Source organism: Marmota marmota, unplaced genomic scaffold (genome assembly GCF_001458135.2).
Source record: "Marmota marmota marmota unplaced genomic scaffold, marMar, whole genome shotgun sequence".
Lineage (NCBI taxonomy): Eukaryota > Metazoa > Chordata > Mammalia > Rodentia > Sciuridae > Marmota > Marmota marmota.
The window spans coordinates 30,662,702-30,678,167 of record NW_025999990.1 but is presented as its reverse complement, the minus strand read 5'-3'; the positions used below and the strand labels follow the sequence as shown (position 1 = coordinate 30,678,167).

The 15,466-nt window shown below is 37.7% G+C and overlaps 1 protein-coding gene across 3 annotated transcripts in view; it reads left to right on the top strand.

Annotated features, from left to right (window-relative positions):
- The window catches only part of Mapre2 (microtubule associated protein RP/EB family member 2), a 159,560-nt gene that overhangs the window by 114,376 nt on the left and 29,718 nt on the right, over positions 1-15,466 (top strand). For all 3 annotated transcript variants that reach the window (XM_015482443.2, XM_048806339.1, XM_015482442.2), the window contains 2 exons: positions 4,925-5,070; positions 8,352-8,565. In XM_015482443.2, the coding sequence (XP_015337929.1) occupies positions 4,925-5,070; positions 8,352-8,565 (360 nt within the window). The remainder of the gene's footprint in view (positions 1-4,924; positions 5,071-8,351; positions 8,566-15,466) is intronic.

Genomic DNA, 15,466 nt, shown 5'->3' with positions numbered 1-15,466 from the left:
GAGAGAAGATGGGAGGACAGGGAGGGGGGATAGTAGAGGATAGGAAAGGTAGCAGAATACAACAGTTACTAATAGGGCATTATGTAAAAATGTGGATGTGTAACCGATGTGATTCTGCAATCTGTATTTGGGGTACAATTGGGAGTTCATAACCAACTTGAATCTATTGTATGAAATATGATATGTCAATAGCTTTATAATGTTTTGAACAACCAATTAAAAAAAAAAAAGAAGAAGAAAAAGTTCCAGTCTCACGTATTAGGAAAGTAATACATACAGAGCCACATCAATGTTTATAACAGTTCAATTCACAATAGCTAAGCTATGGAACCAACCCTAGATGCCCTTCAACAGATCAATGGATAAAGAAACTGTGGCATATATACACAATGGAATATTGCTCAGCATTAAAAGAGAATAAAATTATGGCATTTGAAGGTAAATGGATGGAGTTGGAGAATATCATGCTAAGCAAAGTAAGTCAATCCTAAAAAACAAATGCCAAATGTTCTCTCTGATAAGTGGATGTTGATCCATAATGGGGGGGGGGAGGAGAGGGCCATGGGGAGAATGGAAGAACTTTGATTGGGTAAAAGGGAGGAAGGAAAGGGGAAGGGATATGAGGGCAGGAAAGATGGTGTAATGAGATGAACATGTGGTGTGATTCTACATTGTGTACAGCTAGAGAAATGAAAAATTGTGCTGCATTTGTGTACAATGAATCAAAATGTATCCTGCTATTATGTATAACTAATTAGAACATTTTTTAAAGTAATGTATAGTACAGTATGGATGGATAGTGCTCCTCACCAGTGAGGAAAGTGGATATTACCTTTATATGATGGTGGTTGGGCTGGGATTGTGGCTCAGTGGCAGAGTGCTTGCCTCACATGTGTGAGGCACTGGGTTCAATCCTCAGCACCACATAAAAATAAGTAAGTAAGTAAGTAAATAAATAAATAAATAAATAAAATGTTTTTAAAAATGATGGTGGTTAACACCTACCTGGTTTTATCAGTTGGCATTTGGGTTGAAATAGCAGAAATTAATCATGATCAGATTAAGCAGAAGAGAGATTGGGTAGCTCAGAGTCAGTGGAAAGCCAGGCCCAGAAGATGAGGGAAGCAAAGGATGCTAAGGAGCTGGGAATGCAGCCTTCTTTGTGCCACAGGAATAGGATGGTTAGCATGTCCCTATTCTGCTGTCCCTGCTCAGGACTCTAGACATACCACTGCCACCATGAGTAGTTCTGTTTGTCTCTGTGTATTTCTATCACTCCTTCCACAAGAGACCTAGGCAGAAACATCCAAGGCAGAGCCCTGGTCATGGGCCTGTGTCCTTATTGCTGGATCAGGAAAGGGAGGCCTGCCCATTTTCAGCTTCTGTGGGACATCTCCCCAGGTAGGAAAGTGCCCAAATGCAGGGGAGCCAAAAGTGACAGATTTCCACTAACATTTGGGATGACTAAAATTAGAATCATACTTTATATCATAGACCAAAATAAATTTCACATGGATTCAGAATTTAAATGTAGAACTTAAGATCATAAAAGTACTTAAACTACATATGAATATTTATATAATCGTGGTTTGGGACAGTTGCTATGCATGATATAAATATCAGAAAGCCATTAAAAAATATTGATAGAGAATATTCAATGACCCAGAAAGGGAATCATGATTTGTATAGTTTAAAATGTACATAAAAATGATATATGATTACATTCTAAAGTATTATCACATTTAAAAAAAAAATAACCTCTGCCCAATGATTAGATACACCATCCAGTGTATCTCTTGGATGGTCATCTTAAAATTGATTTTTTTTCTTCCTTCCCTCTCTATATTGATTATTTTTTCTATAATCTGGATTTTCTTTTTAAATTTGAAAGATCAGTGATTTGGTTGGTTGGTTTGTGAGAATATAGAATATCTGGGTCTCCATCGGTAAATCCTATGCTAAACACTATAAAAGTGAAAATAACTTACAGAGCGGGTAAAGGCAGTTAGTTCAACATTCCCACCTATGTAAAGTTAAAGTGGCTGTTGGAATTTGCTCCATCTGGTGGTACTTTAGAAGGCAGACTGAATAATTGGATAATAACTGTAGGAATGGTCCCCATGTCATGATGTTTCTTTTTCTACCTCCAATGTTTTGGGGTTTGGTGCCGCAGTCTGGCTGGGCACAATCAGGAGCCACTTGTCAAAAGAAACTAACTTTATTTTTAGAACCACACACGCCAAACAAAACAGCCTCTCAGGAAAAATCCTCAGAGCCTCAACTGCCACCACCGGCTTTCCACAAGCCTCTCTCTCCCACACCAGCCTCTCTTCACCTCCCACAATCCTCCTGCTCTTGAGGCCGATTGGCTGGGTCACGTGGGCGGAGCCAAAAAAAGTCCCCCAATGAGCAGCTCCATGGTCTGAAAGGGCAGGGAAACAGTCCAATGAGCATCACCGCAGAGGAGCCAATCAGCTAGATGTTGCTGGGGCCGAGGAGCCAATCAGCTAGATGTTGCTGGGGCCGCTGTGAGCCAATCATCAGCCGGCAGCTGGAAGTTTGCTGGCAGCTGGAAGTTTGCTGGGGCCCCTTTGGCTGTGGCTCTCAACATCTCCCCCTCTCTGTTTAAACAACAAGCATGTGGCTTAGGGACCGTGTCTGTTAGGCAGTCCAATTCAACATATGGTCCTTACCCGTCATCGGATGAACTGACCTCTAGGCGTCAGCCTCCTGTCTTAGGTTGGTACCACTGCAATTGGATCATACCCGTCACTGACTACCGGTNCAGAATTCCTATCTTCATCCCAGTGCTGGTGAAGTCAAAGATAAAACCAATCTGCAGCTTCTGCAATAGCCATCACTGAACTGCTTGCAGAACTTGCCTGGACACATTGTGAGCTCACCTGTATGCATTGTGAACTATCTGTTGGTGCAGCGACTTGTGGTAGTGTTGGGGTATTTTTGCTGATGATGTCACCGGTGGTACAATTTTTCAAAGGAGCCCTCAATTGGCTTAATGTCATGGCATTTTGCATCCTCCTCTACTAGTGATGGTCTAAAATTTGGGGGCCAACAGAGGTGAGGCAAAGAACCTCACCCCCCCACTGGTGCAAAGGCCTATCCACAAGTATAGCTGTATGCTGGACCGGTAGTCAGTGACGGGTATGATCCAATTGCAGTGGTACCAACCTAAGACAGGAGGCTGACGCCTAGAGGTCAGTTCATCCGATGACGGGTAAGGACCATATGTTGAATTGGACTGCCTAACAGACACGGTCCCTAAGCCACATGCTTGTTGTTTAAACAGAGAGGGGGAGATGTTGAGAGCCACAGCCAAAAAAAGTCCCCCAATGAGCAGCTCCGTGGTCCTCAGCAAACTTCCAGCTGCCAGCAAACTTCCAGCTGCCGGCTGATGGTTTGGTTTGTTATATTCTGTTTCTAAGAGAACCCACCTGCTTGACAGGAAACTGACTCGTTGGTATTCAGGGTGTTGGCATCTGTGGAGAGCCAGATGCAGGCACTCTGGAGATTTGATTATGGCCTGCATTTCATCCATTTATGCTTTTTCCTACAAAATACAAGTTGCCCAACATTTCCTGTTCTACAACCCTAGATTGTGGTCTTGTTCCCACTTATCTGGGATTCCTGTCTCAGTAAAGGATGCTCTACATCTGTTTGGCAGGAGAGACAGAGTGGGTCTTTGCCATCTGAAGGCAAATCACTCACATAGAAGGGAGTATCCTTTCAGAAGCCTTGATGTTGTTAAAGGATAAGGGAGGCCATTCATGTTCCAGAAAGTCTGTCAGTTGCACATTATTGAAACAGACCAAGAGATCTGGAGATAGCAAAGAAAGAATGAACTTAAAAATGGCTACTTGTGGGGCTGGGGTTGTAGCTCAGTGGTAGAGCACTTGCCTACCACGCAGGAGGCACTGGGTTCAATCCACAGCACCACATAAAAATAAAAGTATTGTGTCCATCCACAACTGAAATATATTTTTTAAAATGGCCACTTGTTCAAAGTCTTGCCATTCAATTGCTTTTCTTTCTTGCAAAAGAAAAAAAAAATCATTCTGACTTTGAATTTCTTTAGCTAAATGCCGTTAGTCTTTTGCTATTAAGAAGAGATGTACAAGTAAACATGCTCTTTCTGGTATTTTCTAACTGAGACTCGTGTTCTAAGAGTTCTTCATATTAAAAAAAAAAAAAAAACTTAAGACTATTTTGTCAGGGGACTCATTGAACATTTCTGTCATGTTTATTTCTCAGTCATAAACAGCATGACTCTGAATTTCTGTAAGTCTCAAGGTACTCCTGTCTTCATCTTTCATGTTAATATGGGCACCCTGTTGATTGGTATACAACTGTTTGGGGCATTCAATGGCTTAGTGATGCATTTTTCATCCCTGTTATTTTGCAATATGGCTATAGAACAACTTCAGCATATGTGTATTTTTGAGCTATGCATTTTGTAAAACTTTTGTAGTATTTTCTGTTCTTTTTCCTCTTTTTTGATGACATCGATTAGGTAGTATCCAAAAAGGGGGGGGGAGGAGTATGTTCCTTTTCCCTGGTGGAAGCTAGGAGGAGTTACTCTTAGCCTGGCTTCCCCTTGACTTCAGTGTATGAGGTTCTCCCCCTTGGTCTTGGGCCCCGGATGCTCTGGTACATGCAGTGTAGCACACAGGGTGAGGAATGGGGAAGTGGCAGGCTCTTCATCACTGAGGCAATATCCTGTCCCCCTAGCACCTAGTCTCTGTGGACAGAGAAGTGTAAGTGTAGTGATTAGAAGGACACACATGGCCATGTGGGCTCTGCTTTGAATGATGTTACCTACAAGCATGTTCATTTTCTTGCTTACCAATCCATTGTCACATCTGGGTACAGCCAGTCTCACTTATATACTTTTCTTGTCTCTTTCTAGGAGCAGCCTATTGCCAGTTCATGGATATGCTTTTTCCAGGCTGCATTAGTTTGAAGAAAGTAAAATTTCAAGCGAAGTTGGAGCATGAGTATATTCACAATTTTAAACTTCTGCAAGCATCATTTAAGCGAATGAATGTCGATAAGGTAGGAGACTCACTTGTACCTCTGTAAAATACACTGTCTTTTCCTTAATGTTGTTTTTGACGAGAAAGAACAAAAATCTGAGAACTCATCAATAGGATATATGTCTTGCTACCTTGACAAGTTGGGATCTATGCATAGTGTAAAGCATCAGTCCAACTTTGTATGTTTGTGTGAGGTTTTAATTTCAAAAGCTTGTCTAACCTTGTAACCATTGGACTAAAAACTCTCACAGGAACCACAGATGTTAAAATTGTTGTTATAAGCTTATGTTTTTGTTTGCCAGGTGTTTCTGTGGTTGTGCATCTTATTCCTTTGGAAAAACAAGTTACAGTGGGAATACCATGGGTTTGAATCTCAGCTCCATGACTTGAGCAAATTATTTAAATTCTTTCAGCCTGATTTTACCCATCTATAAAATGGAACTAGAAACCTCACACCCATATTTATAGTTAAAATAAGAGAATGCATGCAAAAAGTGTTCAGCAGAGTATATGCCCTCAGATTCTCAGTGTCCATAAATTTTCCTTTTCCCCCCTTTGAATTATAATTTATTCCTAAAATGATACACAAAGATACTGAGTACTGTTTTCCTCAATAAGGGACTATTGCTAAAATGCTCTTTTTCTGTATGTTTACTGTTATTCAAAACATATTTAATTCATGTTCTGTATTTAGGGTATATCTCTTAGGATGGTTAAGCTTAGAAAAAATGAATTTTGAAAAAGGGAATGGAGATTAACCAACATGGGAGAAATGGAAAACTTTTCTTTGCATAAATAGTAATAATAAATAAGCTATGGCAATAAAAAATAAAATAACTGAATCATAAGAGAGAACTTTAAAAAGTTTGAACTATATATTTAATTAAATATAATTAATCTCTTTCTAAGTAAAAAAGCATTCTTAATCAAAATGTTAAAAAAATGGCTTCTTGTTTTCTCATAATTTTTATTTCAAAATATACACTCTGTAACATTTTAACCTTTTGGAGTATTTTCAACCTACTTTATATCCTTTGCTGTGGTTAATTTCCAATTAGTTATTTCCAAAGATATTTAAAACCAAAGCTATATAGGTTCTCTTTACTTAAATAAGTTAACAATGCCACTTATGTGATCTTCATTAATTTTTTTAAGCTATGCTGCTACAGTCAATGAAAAAAAAAAATATCCGTCAAAGGTTTATTGGTGGAACCTGCTATATATCAAATAGTGGGCCCATATCTCTCTAGAAGTTTGCAGAGAATGGATGAGAAATTGTTAAGAATGTCCTAGAAAAATTCTTACAGTAGAAGAAGACTGGAATTGATGGCCTTTGTTAGACTTTCTAGCTTTAACATGTCATAATTTGATAAAAAAAAAAAAAAAGTCCTATGAGGGTCGGTATTATGTACCCCTGTTATGCCTGTCACAGTGCAACAGTATATCAGAAGGTGCCGAGCAAAGTTTTGTTTACAACCTCAGATTTTGAACTTATGCCCCTGAAACTTTTCATTTTGGCAGAAAATGCAAACTGAAGTCAATAGAATTAAGGGCCTTCTTTTAACCACTAATATACCACCATCACATAAAACTATAAATTTGCACATGTCTGGCAGCAAAGTAGAGTAGGGTGTTTAACTAAAGACCTTATGCTGTAAGAAGTCTCTTCATAATAATCCATATTCCCATGAACAAAACTTTGAAACTCATACATAAATAAAAGGTAAAAATTCATCAAACTGTCATGCGTAGAACCTTGTTAAAGAGAAGTGAGAAGAGAACAAATTGGCACCAAAATCTGTGGTACCAGGAGCTGAAAGTTTGCTTCTCTTTCATCTTTCTGCATTGGGCTTAGTTTCAATTTTAGCTGCATAAATTTTTTTTTTGAAAAATTTATTACTAATGATTTTGTCTAGAGGGTAACCTAAAATGCTTATTGCTTTTTTCTTTTAGTTGTCATTATGTTTAAGGTCTTTTTGCTTCCCCCTTCCCTTTGCATTGCTGTGGATGCACCTAGGGCTTTGAAAACTCCAGGCAAGTGCCCTACCACTGAGCTACACCTTTAGCCTTTTTATTTTTTATTTTTTGAGACAAGGTCTCACTGAGTTACTAAGGCTGGTCTTGAACTCGGAATCCTCTGCCTAATCACTACCTTTTTTTTTTTTTTTTTTTTAGAATGTTGGTGGTATATAGTTCTGATGTGGCAAAGCCTTTCTGAAGGTTTAATTTGTACAGCTTCCATTTGTATTGTCACACACTGAAGCCATGTTTTTTTTGACTGGGTTTCTGCCTGAATCACTTGATTATCTGTGCCCCCCCCCCACACACACACACGCAATATCTAACTCATACCTTGTCACTTTCTTGTGGGTCGCCCTCACCTAGCATTACCACCTGGAGATACAGAAAGTAAAATCTATTGATGGCACAGTTTGGAGAACTTGGTACCTTTCCATTTTTGCTCAAAAATAGTGGCCCACTGAAGCAGAGCTAAGCAGTAAACTTCGTGTTTTCCTTATTATGATTCCAAAGGTTCCTATAGGGCCCTCAGTGGGGAGTACTGTTGACTCTTTAGGTTGCAGTAGGAAAGGTTACCCCATGAAAAACTGACCTTCCTGCCCATGTGAGTGCTATGCACCTCCTCCTTCCGTGACCCCATTAATCAACCTCCATCTCTTTTCCCTCAGACTCCCAAGGCACATTAGCTATGCTCCTGGGTAGCCTGTGCACTACCAGGCCTTGTATTGTGGTTAACTATTTTCATACTAGTCTCTTTCTACCTTGTAAATGAGCTCTGAGAAAACTCATTTTGTTTCGTATGAACCTTTAGATTGGTGTCCATTTTTATTGACTTGAATCTTATTAATTTGCATGCTCTACTGACTATAATCCTCATAAGAATTTATCCCAACACAATTGGGCCAAATGTTACAAAGAAATGGGAAAGCTCATCAATCTTGACAGCACAACATCCCAGGCCTATGTTTTTAGGGGAGATGCTTTGACATTAAATATCCTATAAGAGACATCAGCCCCTCTTGACTGTCCCTCTTTTGTCTGCTTTGTTCAGAAGTATTAAGTATTTCACGAGAACCAGCTGTTGTTTTCAATAAGTTCTTTAAAATGATGAGCTTTATGTTAATTCTAGAATACAGCTTGCTGAGAAGCTGGGGCGGGGGAGAGAGATCAGTGGTCATGAATTGCAGGCAAATAGGAAATGGTTGCATTTGAGGAACACTTCAGTTGGACTGAATACCAACAAACCTGAGCTTCCTGGCTCACAGTGATTCTATATTGCAGGTAATCCCAGTGGAGAAGCTAGTGAAAGGACGTTTCCAGGACAACCTGGATTTTATTCAGTGGTTTAAGAAATTCTACGATGCTAACTACGATGGGAAGGAGTACGATCCTGTGGAGGCACGACAAGGGCAAGATGCAATTCCTCCCCCTGACCCTGGTGAACAGATCTTCAACCTGCCCAAGAAGTCTCACCATGCGAACTCCCCCACTGCAGGTACCGTCACAACAAAACTGGAGATACACTCTTATTTCAGAAAATGGCTCAGACCCTCCTGGGCTTCACTGGGTGTTTGTGATTGATTTGACCCAGCAGTCAATATTTTAATGCTTTCGGATGATTTTTTTAGCATTGACTTACTGACTGCATTTACCTTCCTCTGACCCATCTGTCATAAGTCTAATGATCTTGATTTAAGCTATTAAAAAGCAGAGTCATGTTATATCACTGAAGCGTGGTATTAAAATAATGCTCCAGGGTATAGATTTCTTTTTTTAAATTTGAAGTAGTCTGTTTAGATTTAGAATTAAACACTTTTACTGCTTAATTTTTGGCCGTACAGACCACAGTGTGAACTGATTTATACTGTTATATTTGGATCCTCATCTCTAATTCTTCAGAGGAAATTTATGAATGCTGCATCTATCTCCTGCAGACGTAGTGCCAATTTTTACTGATAATGTGAAACAACACTTCATTTTTATCCACCTTTGTCCAAAAGTGAAGTCATTCACCATGATTAGCAGAAACTTAAGGTTTTTTTTTTAACTTTTGTTCATGTAAACCTTTTTAAAATTTTATAAATATCCGTGACATAAAAAGACTGCCAAGCAAAACGTGTTCTTATAAAATTGGGTAATTATCATTAGCTCCAGTTGGGTAGTGAACAGTGAAACAGTGATACCCTCAGAAGCCATTTGTTTCCATGCCAGTGTGGAACCTGATGTTCAGATGTGTGAAATCTGTGACCTTAATTTTGTAAATAATACAGATTCCTTAGTTATGGCCAACACCCATCAGAGTGGATTAGAAATTGTTAGCAGTTCTAGGGATGTGGTAGTAGCCCTGTAATCACAGTTTCTCTCACTGTGAAGAAGGCTTTTTATTTGTTTTCCTTATTTCTGAATTCATGACTATATTCCAGGTAAACTAAGACCTTTGGAAATCTGTCATTATTTTGTTAGTATTTTAAATCTTTTATTTTAAAAAATATTTTTAAAGATAACATTATTAATATGCATATTTCCCTGTATATTAGATGAATTCTTATTCATCTGGATCAAAATAGTGGTAAGGAAGAGGAATAGACAACTTTGGGAGATATTTAGGGGGTAAAATAGACGGGATATTGTTAATGGATTGATACTGGGGTTAAAGAGAGAAGGGTGTCAACCATGACCTCTTGATTGAGGGTCTTACTCAGGAAGGGTTGCTAGAGGACCAGATTTAAAAGAAATTGTAAGTTTGTTTTCAGTGTACTGAGTTTGAGATTCTCTTGGAATATCCAGCAAGAAATCTAAATAGGCAGGTTTTTTTTGGTGGGGGCGGTGTTTGTATGTGTGTGTTTTTTTCTGGAGCTCAAAAGAAGTATGGGTTAGAGGTGAACATTTGTGAGTCTTCCATATATCTATGCAGTAGAATCTGGATGTAAATACACAAAGGGCCTTGAAGAAACTCTTGATGTTTAATGGTTGAGTAAAGGAGGAAGAGCGTGCATGGGACACAAAGAAGATGCAGAAAGATTATACGAAACTAGAGAGTGAGTGGTTGTGTTGAGGAAGGAGAAAGAAGGGAGCAGAAGAATCAACAGTATTTAAATCTTCTAAGAAGTCAAAATGAGGCCTGATATTGGATCACTCAACTTGGAGGTCATTCACTGGAATAGTAGAACAAGGACTGGATTAAAGAATCCAGAGAAACTAAGACAGTATCAAAGTCCAACCGTGGAGCCATAGAGTAGATGAGTTATATAGATTAGGAAAACTAAGCACAGATCTTTGAGAACACACACGTATATGGGGGAAGAAAGAATCAGCATCTGACAAAAAGGTGAAAGTGAAGAAAACCAGGGGAACTCAACATTAGAGAATAAACAGTAGGAAATTTCTAGAAAGAGGGTCACCAACAGTGCTGAATATTAATTGTGGAAACATCAAATAGGGTAAAGCCTGAAAATAGGCCAAGGAGGTCTGACTCCTCGGAGGTGATTAATAGTCCTTCAGAGAACTAGTCCAGTAAGACAGATTCACCAAGGGCATGTGGAGTGTGTAGGTGAGCTGGAAGAGTAGATTTACCTTCAACAAATCTGTCAGGAAGAAAAACATTAAGGGAAATAAAAACATTTGGTTGTTGTAAGAAAAAGAGCTGATGGCAGCTTCAGGAAGTAAGATTGGAGGGAGAATGGTGTTTGTTCCTTTTTTCTTGTTTTTGTTTGCTTTAAGGATAAAACAAAATATTCCTATTTATGAGAGAAGGATCCATGGAAAAGGAATAATTGAAAATAGTAAAAGAGGAGAAATTAATTGGAGAAGCATGGCCCTGAGGCTGGAAAGAGAAAAATAAGGTCAAGGGCATAGATAGAAGGGCTAAAGGGAAAGGGAAGATTTATTTTTCTGGAGCAGAAGTGATGGAAGAGGTCAGATAAAAATTAAGCCACAAGGGGTTTGGGAAATAAGCATTCATGCAGTTCAGACGGGCCACATACTTTTTTTTTTTTTTGACCTTTTATTCTAATTTGTTATATATGACAGCAGAATGCATTACAATTCATATTACACATATAGAGCACAATTTTTCACATCTCTGGTTGTACACAAAGTATATTCACACCATTCGTGTCTTCATACATGCACTTAGGGTAATGACATCCATCTCATTCCACCATCTTTCCTTGGCCACCTACTTGTGTCAGTAACTTTCATCAGCCTAGGAGCTGGAGTGGAGAAAGGGGGTGGTGTGTACTTCCCAGAGTCTGCAATTCAGGAGGCACATGGAGTGGGAGGACAAGGAGGTGAGAAAATCAAGGATGGCTGGTATTTCTCCTCTTAATGTCATTTCCTATAGCTGTTAGTGATGGACAGATTGGTCTTGAAATGCAACTGCCATTTTTTTTTTTTCACGTTTTTAATAGTGGAATTGGATAGACCTCCGAATATTTTTCTTCCACAATCATAATGTGTCCTTAATTTTTTTTTGCCTTGGCTCCAACACTCCTACTCCCCAAACAGAACTGTCATTATGCCGCCTTGGCCTCGTTTTCTAGGAATTCCCTTGCTTGTCTCACAAAAGCCACAGAGAAACTTGTGCCATTTTGATAGAATATCTATAAACTTGAAAGAGAAGTATTTGTTTTCCAGAGCTTAACTTCTCAGGTGACAACACTCAGGAAACATATGAAAGTCAACAGATAATAAATTCGGGTTTTAATGTTCCAGAAGGCAGTAATTCCTGAGACTGTGTTCCTAATAACTTGACCATGTTTACCTCTTTGGTCTTAATCAGGGAGAAAGGATATTTTTTCTGGAATCAAATTAATTATTCCCTTTTTAATAAAATATGTTCTGACTATGGGGCAGTGTGGAAAGTAAAATTATACTGAGGGAAAATTATAGCCAAGTATACATAAGATGTAAAACATTACTTTTCCAAGCTATAATAGGAGAAAGGCTCCCATAAATGCATTAAGACCTCATTTTTCTAGAAGTCATGTATCCAGATATTGGGAACACAGCCAAGAAAATATAAGCCAAAATGTCTTCTCAGAGTCAGAATAGGTGTTATAAAATCTGTGCTGTGAAATTCACACACTTTGCTCATGAGAGAGTTTCTAGGATACTTATCCAGTCTCTTTGCTCTTTCTTAATTTAGAAATAGCTATAATAAACATGAGGATATGGTTTCTCAGCACATAAGGTATTAGGGCAGGAGTACATAGGCACCAAGAGAGAGCACAAACAACAATAAAAGAAGATCCAGAAATCTTAAAACCTTACTAAAGAGCCTAGTAGTCTAGGATCTTTATTTAAAAATTGAGCATCTCCATGCCTCTGAGAAGCCCACAGTGTGTGTGATACCACAGATCTCATGGGTCCCTTCAAATTCTTAGGATTCTGTTATAATTCTCTTTATAATATTGACCCTGAATCATTTTCCCCATGAGCTGAGTACAGACTCTAAACTGGTCCTCCTTCCTCTGTTCTAAAACCATAGGTCTGATTTTTGTCCATTCACAATTTAGGATAAATTAAAGTGCTTGATGAGATGAGATTCAGCTATCTCAGAAATTCACAGTGGTGCCAAGTCAGGAACATTTAGCAGTAATTCTGTTCCCAAAACCTTGGTCATTTCTTAATTATTTGCATTAATGGAAACAAGCCGTGGATGATAAAATTGAAAACAGGAACCAGTCCTCAATTTTTTTTTTTTTTTTTTTGGCTTTGGAATACTTGATTGATCTTGCAGTGGATTTATCTCTTCCCCCAAATAGTTCCTTGGGCTAATATTAAAATTAGTTTGCATGCCCTGACTGTTACAAATGAATAGCAATAAGTGGAAGCTTCAAAGCATCTTATATGACAGAGAGACTAAATTAGAGTGGAAAAAGTGATTGTGGGAAGGATTAGCCATACATGATAATTGAGAGTACTCTGTCTACATAAGCAAGGGAAAAAAAATGTGCTTTTACATCATCCAGATGGCTTATATAACCCCACTCCAGAGGAGATTTGTTTGTGCATCAAATAAATTCCAGATACTTAGTGCATTCTGTTTTTGTGTGAACATGCTTGATTTTTCTGCCGTAAAATCTTTTCTTCTATGGATTCAGAGAAGCCATATAATAGTTTGGTGTCTGGGTATAGTAGGGTGACTTTATTGTAAGCAACTTGAACATCAGCAGAGGTGTCATAGGAGGGTAGATGGCCTCCAGGTAAGTTTTATTTTGTGTGTTTTCGAAGGAGTTGCTTCTTGAGTTGGTTTTGATCTGTCAGCCAAGAGCATACATTAAAATGTACATTTTTATAATAATAAAGTGCATACATCATTGTGAATCATGATGTTTATAAATTTATTGCTCTAAGCCATATCTGCAACTTGAGATAGCTGTCTAGGGAGATGAGTTTTTATGTGTGAGCACTTACTAAACTTAAAAGAAAATTCAAAATTATGGTTTCTATAGCAACTACAGCTTAGACACATTGCAAATTCACATACATTAATGCATTAAAATCAAACACCCATATATAAATATAGTGTGATGAATTTAGAGTTGCTATGGGAGTTGAGTCTGAGCTTTCTCTTTTCCTTAGAGACTTCAGTGTTTCAGCCTTGAAAATCAGGTTAATGGAAATGCTTGAAAAGTAGTTTCTAAAAGAAAACAACTAATAGAACAAAGTATTTGAACAATCATAATTAAATTCCTAAATGTAAATTTAAATAAATCCTGTGTTTTTCAAAAATGATACTGGCTGTAGCTCAGGGGCAGAGTGCTTGCCTAACATGCGTGAGGCACTGGGTTTGATCCTCAGCACCACATAAAAATAAACAAAATAAAGGCATTCTATCCATTAAGAAAAAAAAAAGATACTGAATATTTGAATACTCTGAATTACCTTTGATTTTGGATTCTCCAAGACTAGTCATACAGTCTAAAAATGTAACCATGTTTTTTCATTTATTTTTTAGCAGTGTATAAGCATTTGTAGAGCACCTACAATCTAAATAAGCATCACTACTCACCTTCATTTGAGAAAGCAAATTTGGCTTTACTTTTTTGTGTTTTGAAGAAAGGCATTGAAATATAGCAGTAAGGGTGGGTTTTATCATCATTCTAATCTTGGCTTTGTGTCTCAGAATATTGTCTCTCACCAGGTGTGGTGGTGTACACCGTTAATTCCACCAGCTGGGGAGGATGAGACAGGAAGATTGCCAAATTTAAAGCCAGCCTCAGCAACTTAGCAAGGCCCTAAGCAACTAAATGAGACTCTGTCTCAAAATAAAACATAAAAAGAGCGGGTATGTGATGAAGTGCCCCTGGGTTCAATCCCTGGTACCAAAGAGAGAGAGAGAGAGAGAGAGAGAGAGAGAGAGAGAGAGAGACTGAGACTCTTTTGGTCAATGTACCACATGCATTTGAAAAGAATGTGTGCTCTATAGTTGTCATATAATGTTCAGAAATAAAGATGGTTGATAGTGTTTTTCGGATTCTGTGTGTTTGATGAAGGGTTTGGTTTTGTTTTATTTTGTTTGTCTAGTTCTAATAATGGCTACAAAGATAATGTTAATTCTTCATGCACTGATTGATTGTGGAATTGTCTGTTTCTTCCATTCTCCCAATTTTGTGTTCCTATTTTTTGTAAGGCTCTGTTACTAAATACATACACATTTACAATTAAGTAATCCTATTGAATTGACCTTTTATTTCTTTGAAAATAATTTTTGTCTTTAAGTGTATTTTATCTGATGATAATAGAACCACTCCAACTTTATTATACCTACTGTTTGCATGATGTCTTTTTCTCTGATAGACTTTTTACCTATCTTGTCTTTACATTTAAATTATATTTCTTATAGACAGCATATAAGTGGGTCTTGCTTTTCTATTCATTGTGGTATGGTAGTCTTTGCCTTTTAATTAGACTATTAAGTGCATTGATACTTAGTATAATTATTGATTTGTTTGGATTTATGTCTACCAAATTACTATTTGTTTTATTTTGCTGTTTCTCCTTTTCTGTTAGCTTCTGGATTTTTAAAATACTTAGAGTTTTATTTTAATTTATTTAGTGTCTTTCTAACTATACCTTTTTGCATTAATTTTTGTGGTTGCTCTCAGAATTATATGTATTCATATCTTTTCACAGCATACTTAAAATGAACATTGTAGCCCTTATGTAAAATATGGAAACTTTGCAAACCCCCTTCCCACTGTCCTTTGTTTTGGTTATTGTATATATTACATATAAATTCATTATAAACCTCACAAGACAATCTTATGACTTCTACTTTACATTCACATTGTCCAGTACACAGTGTCTTTTGAGTACTTGAGACGTCCTGTATATATAAAATTCATGCTGGGTTTAGAAGACTTTAAAAAAAGGAAAAAAAAAAAAAAAAA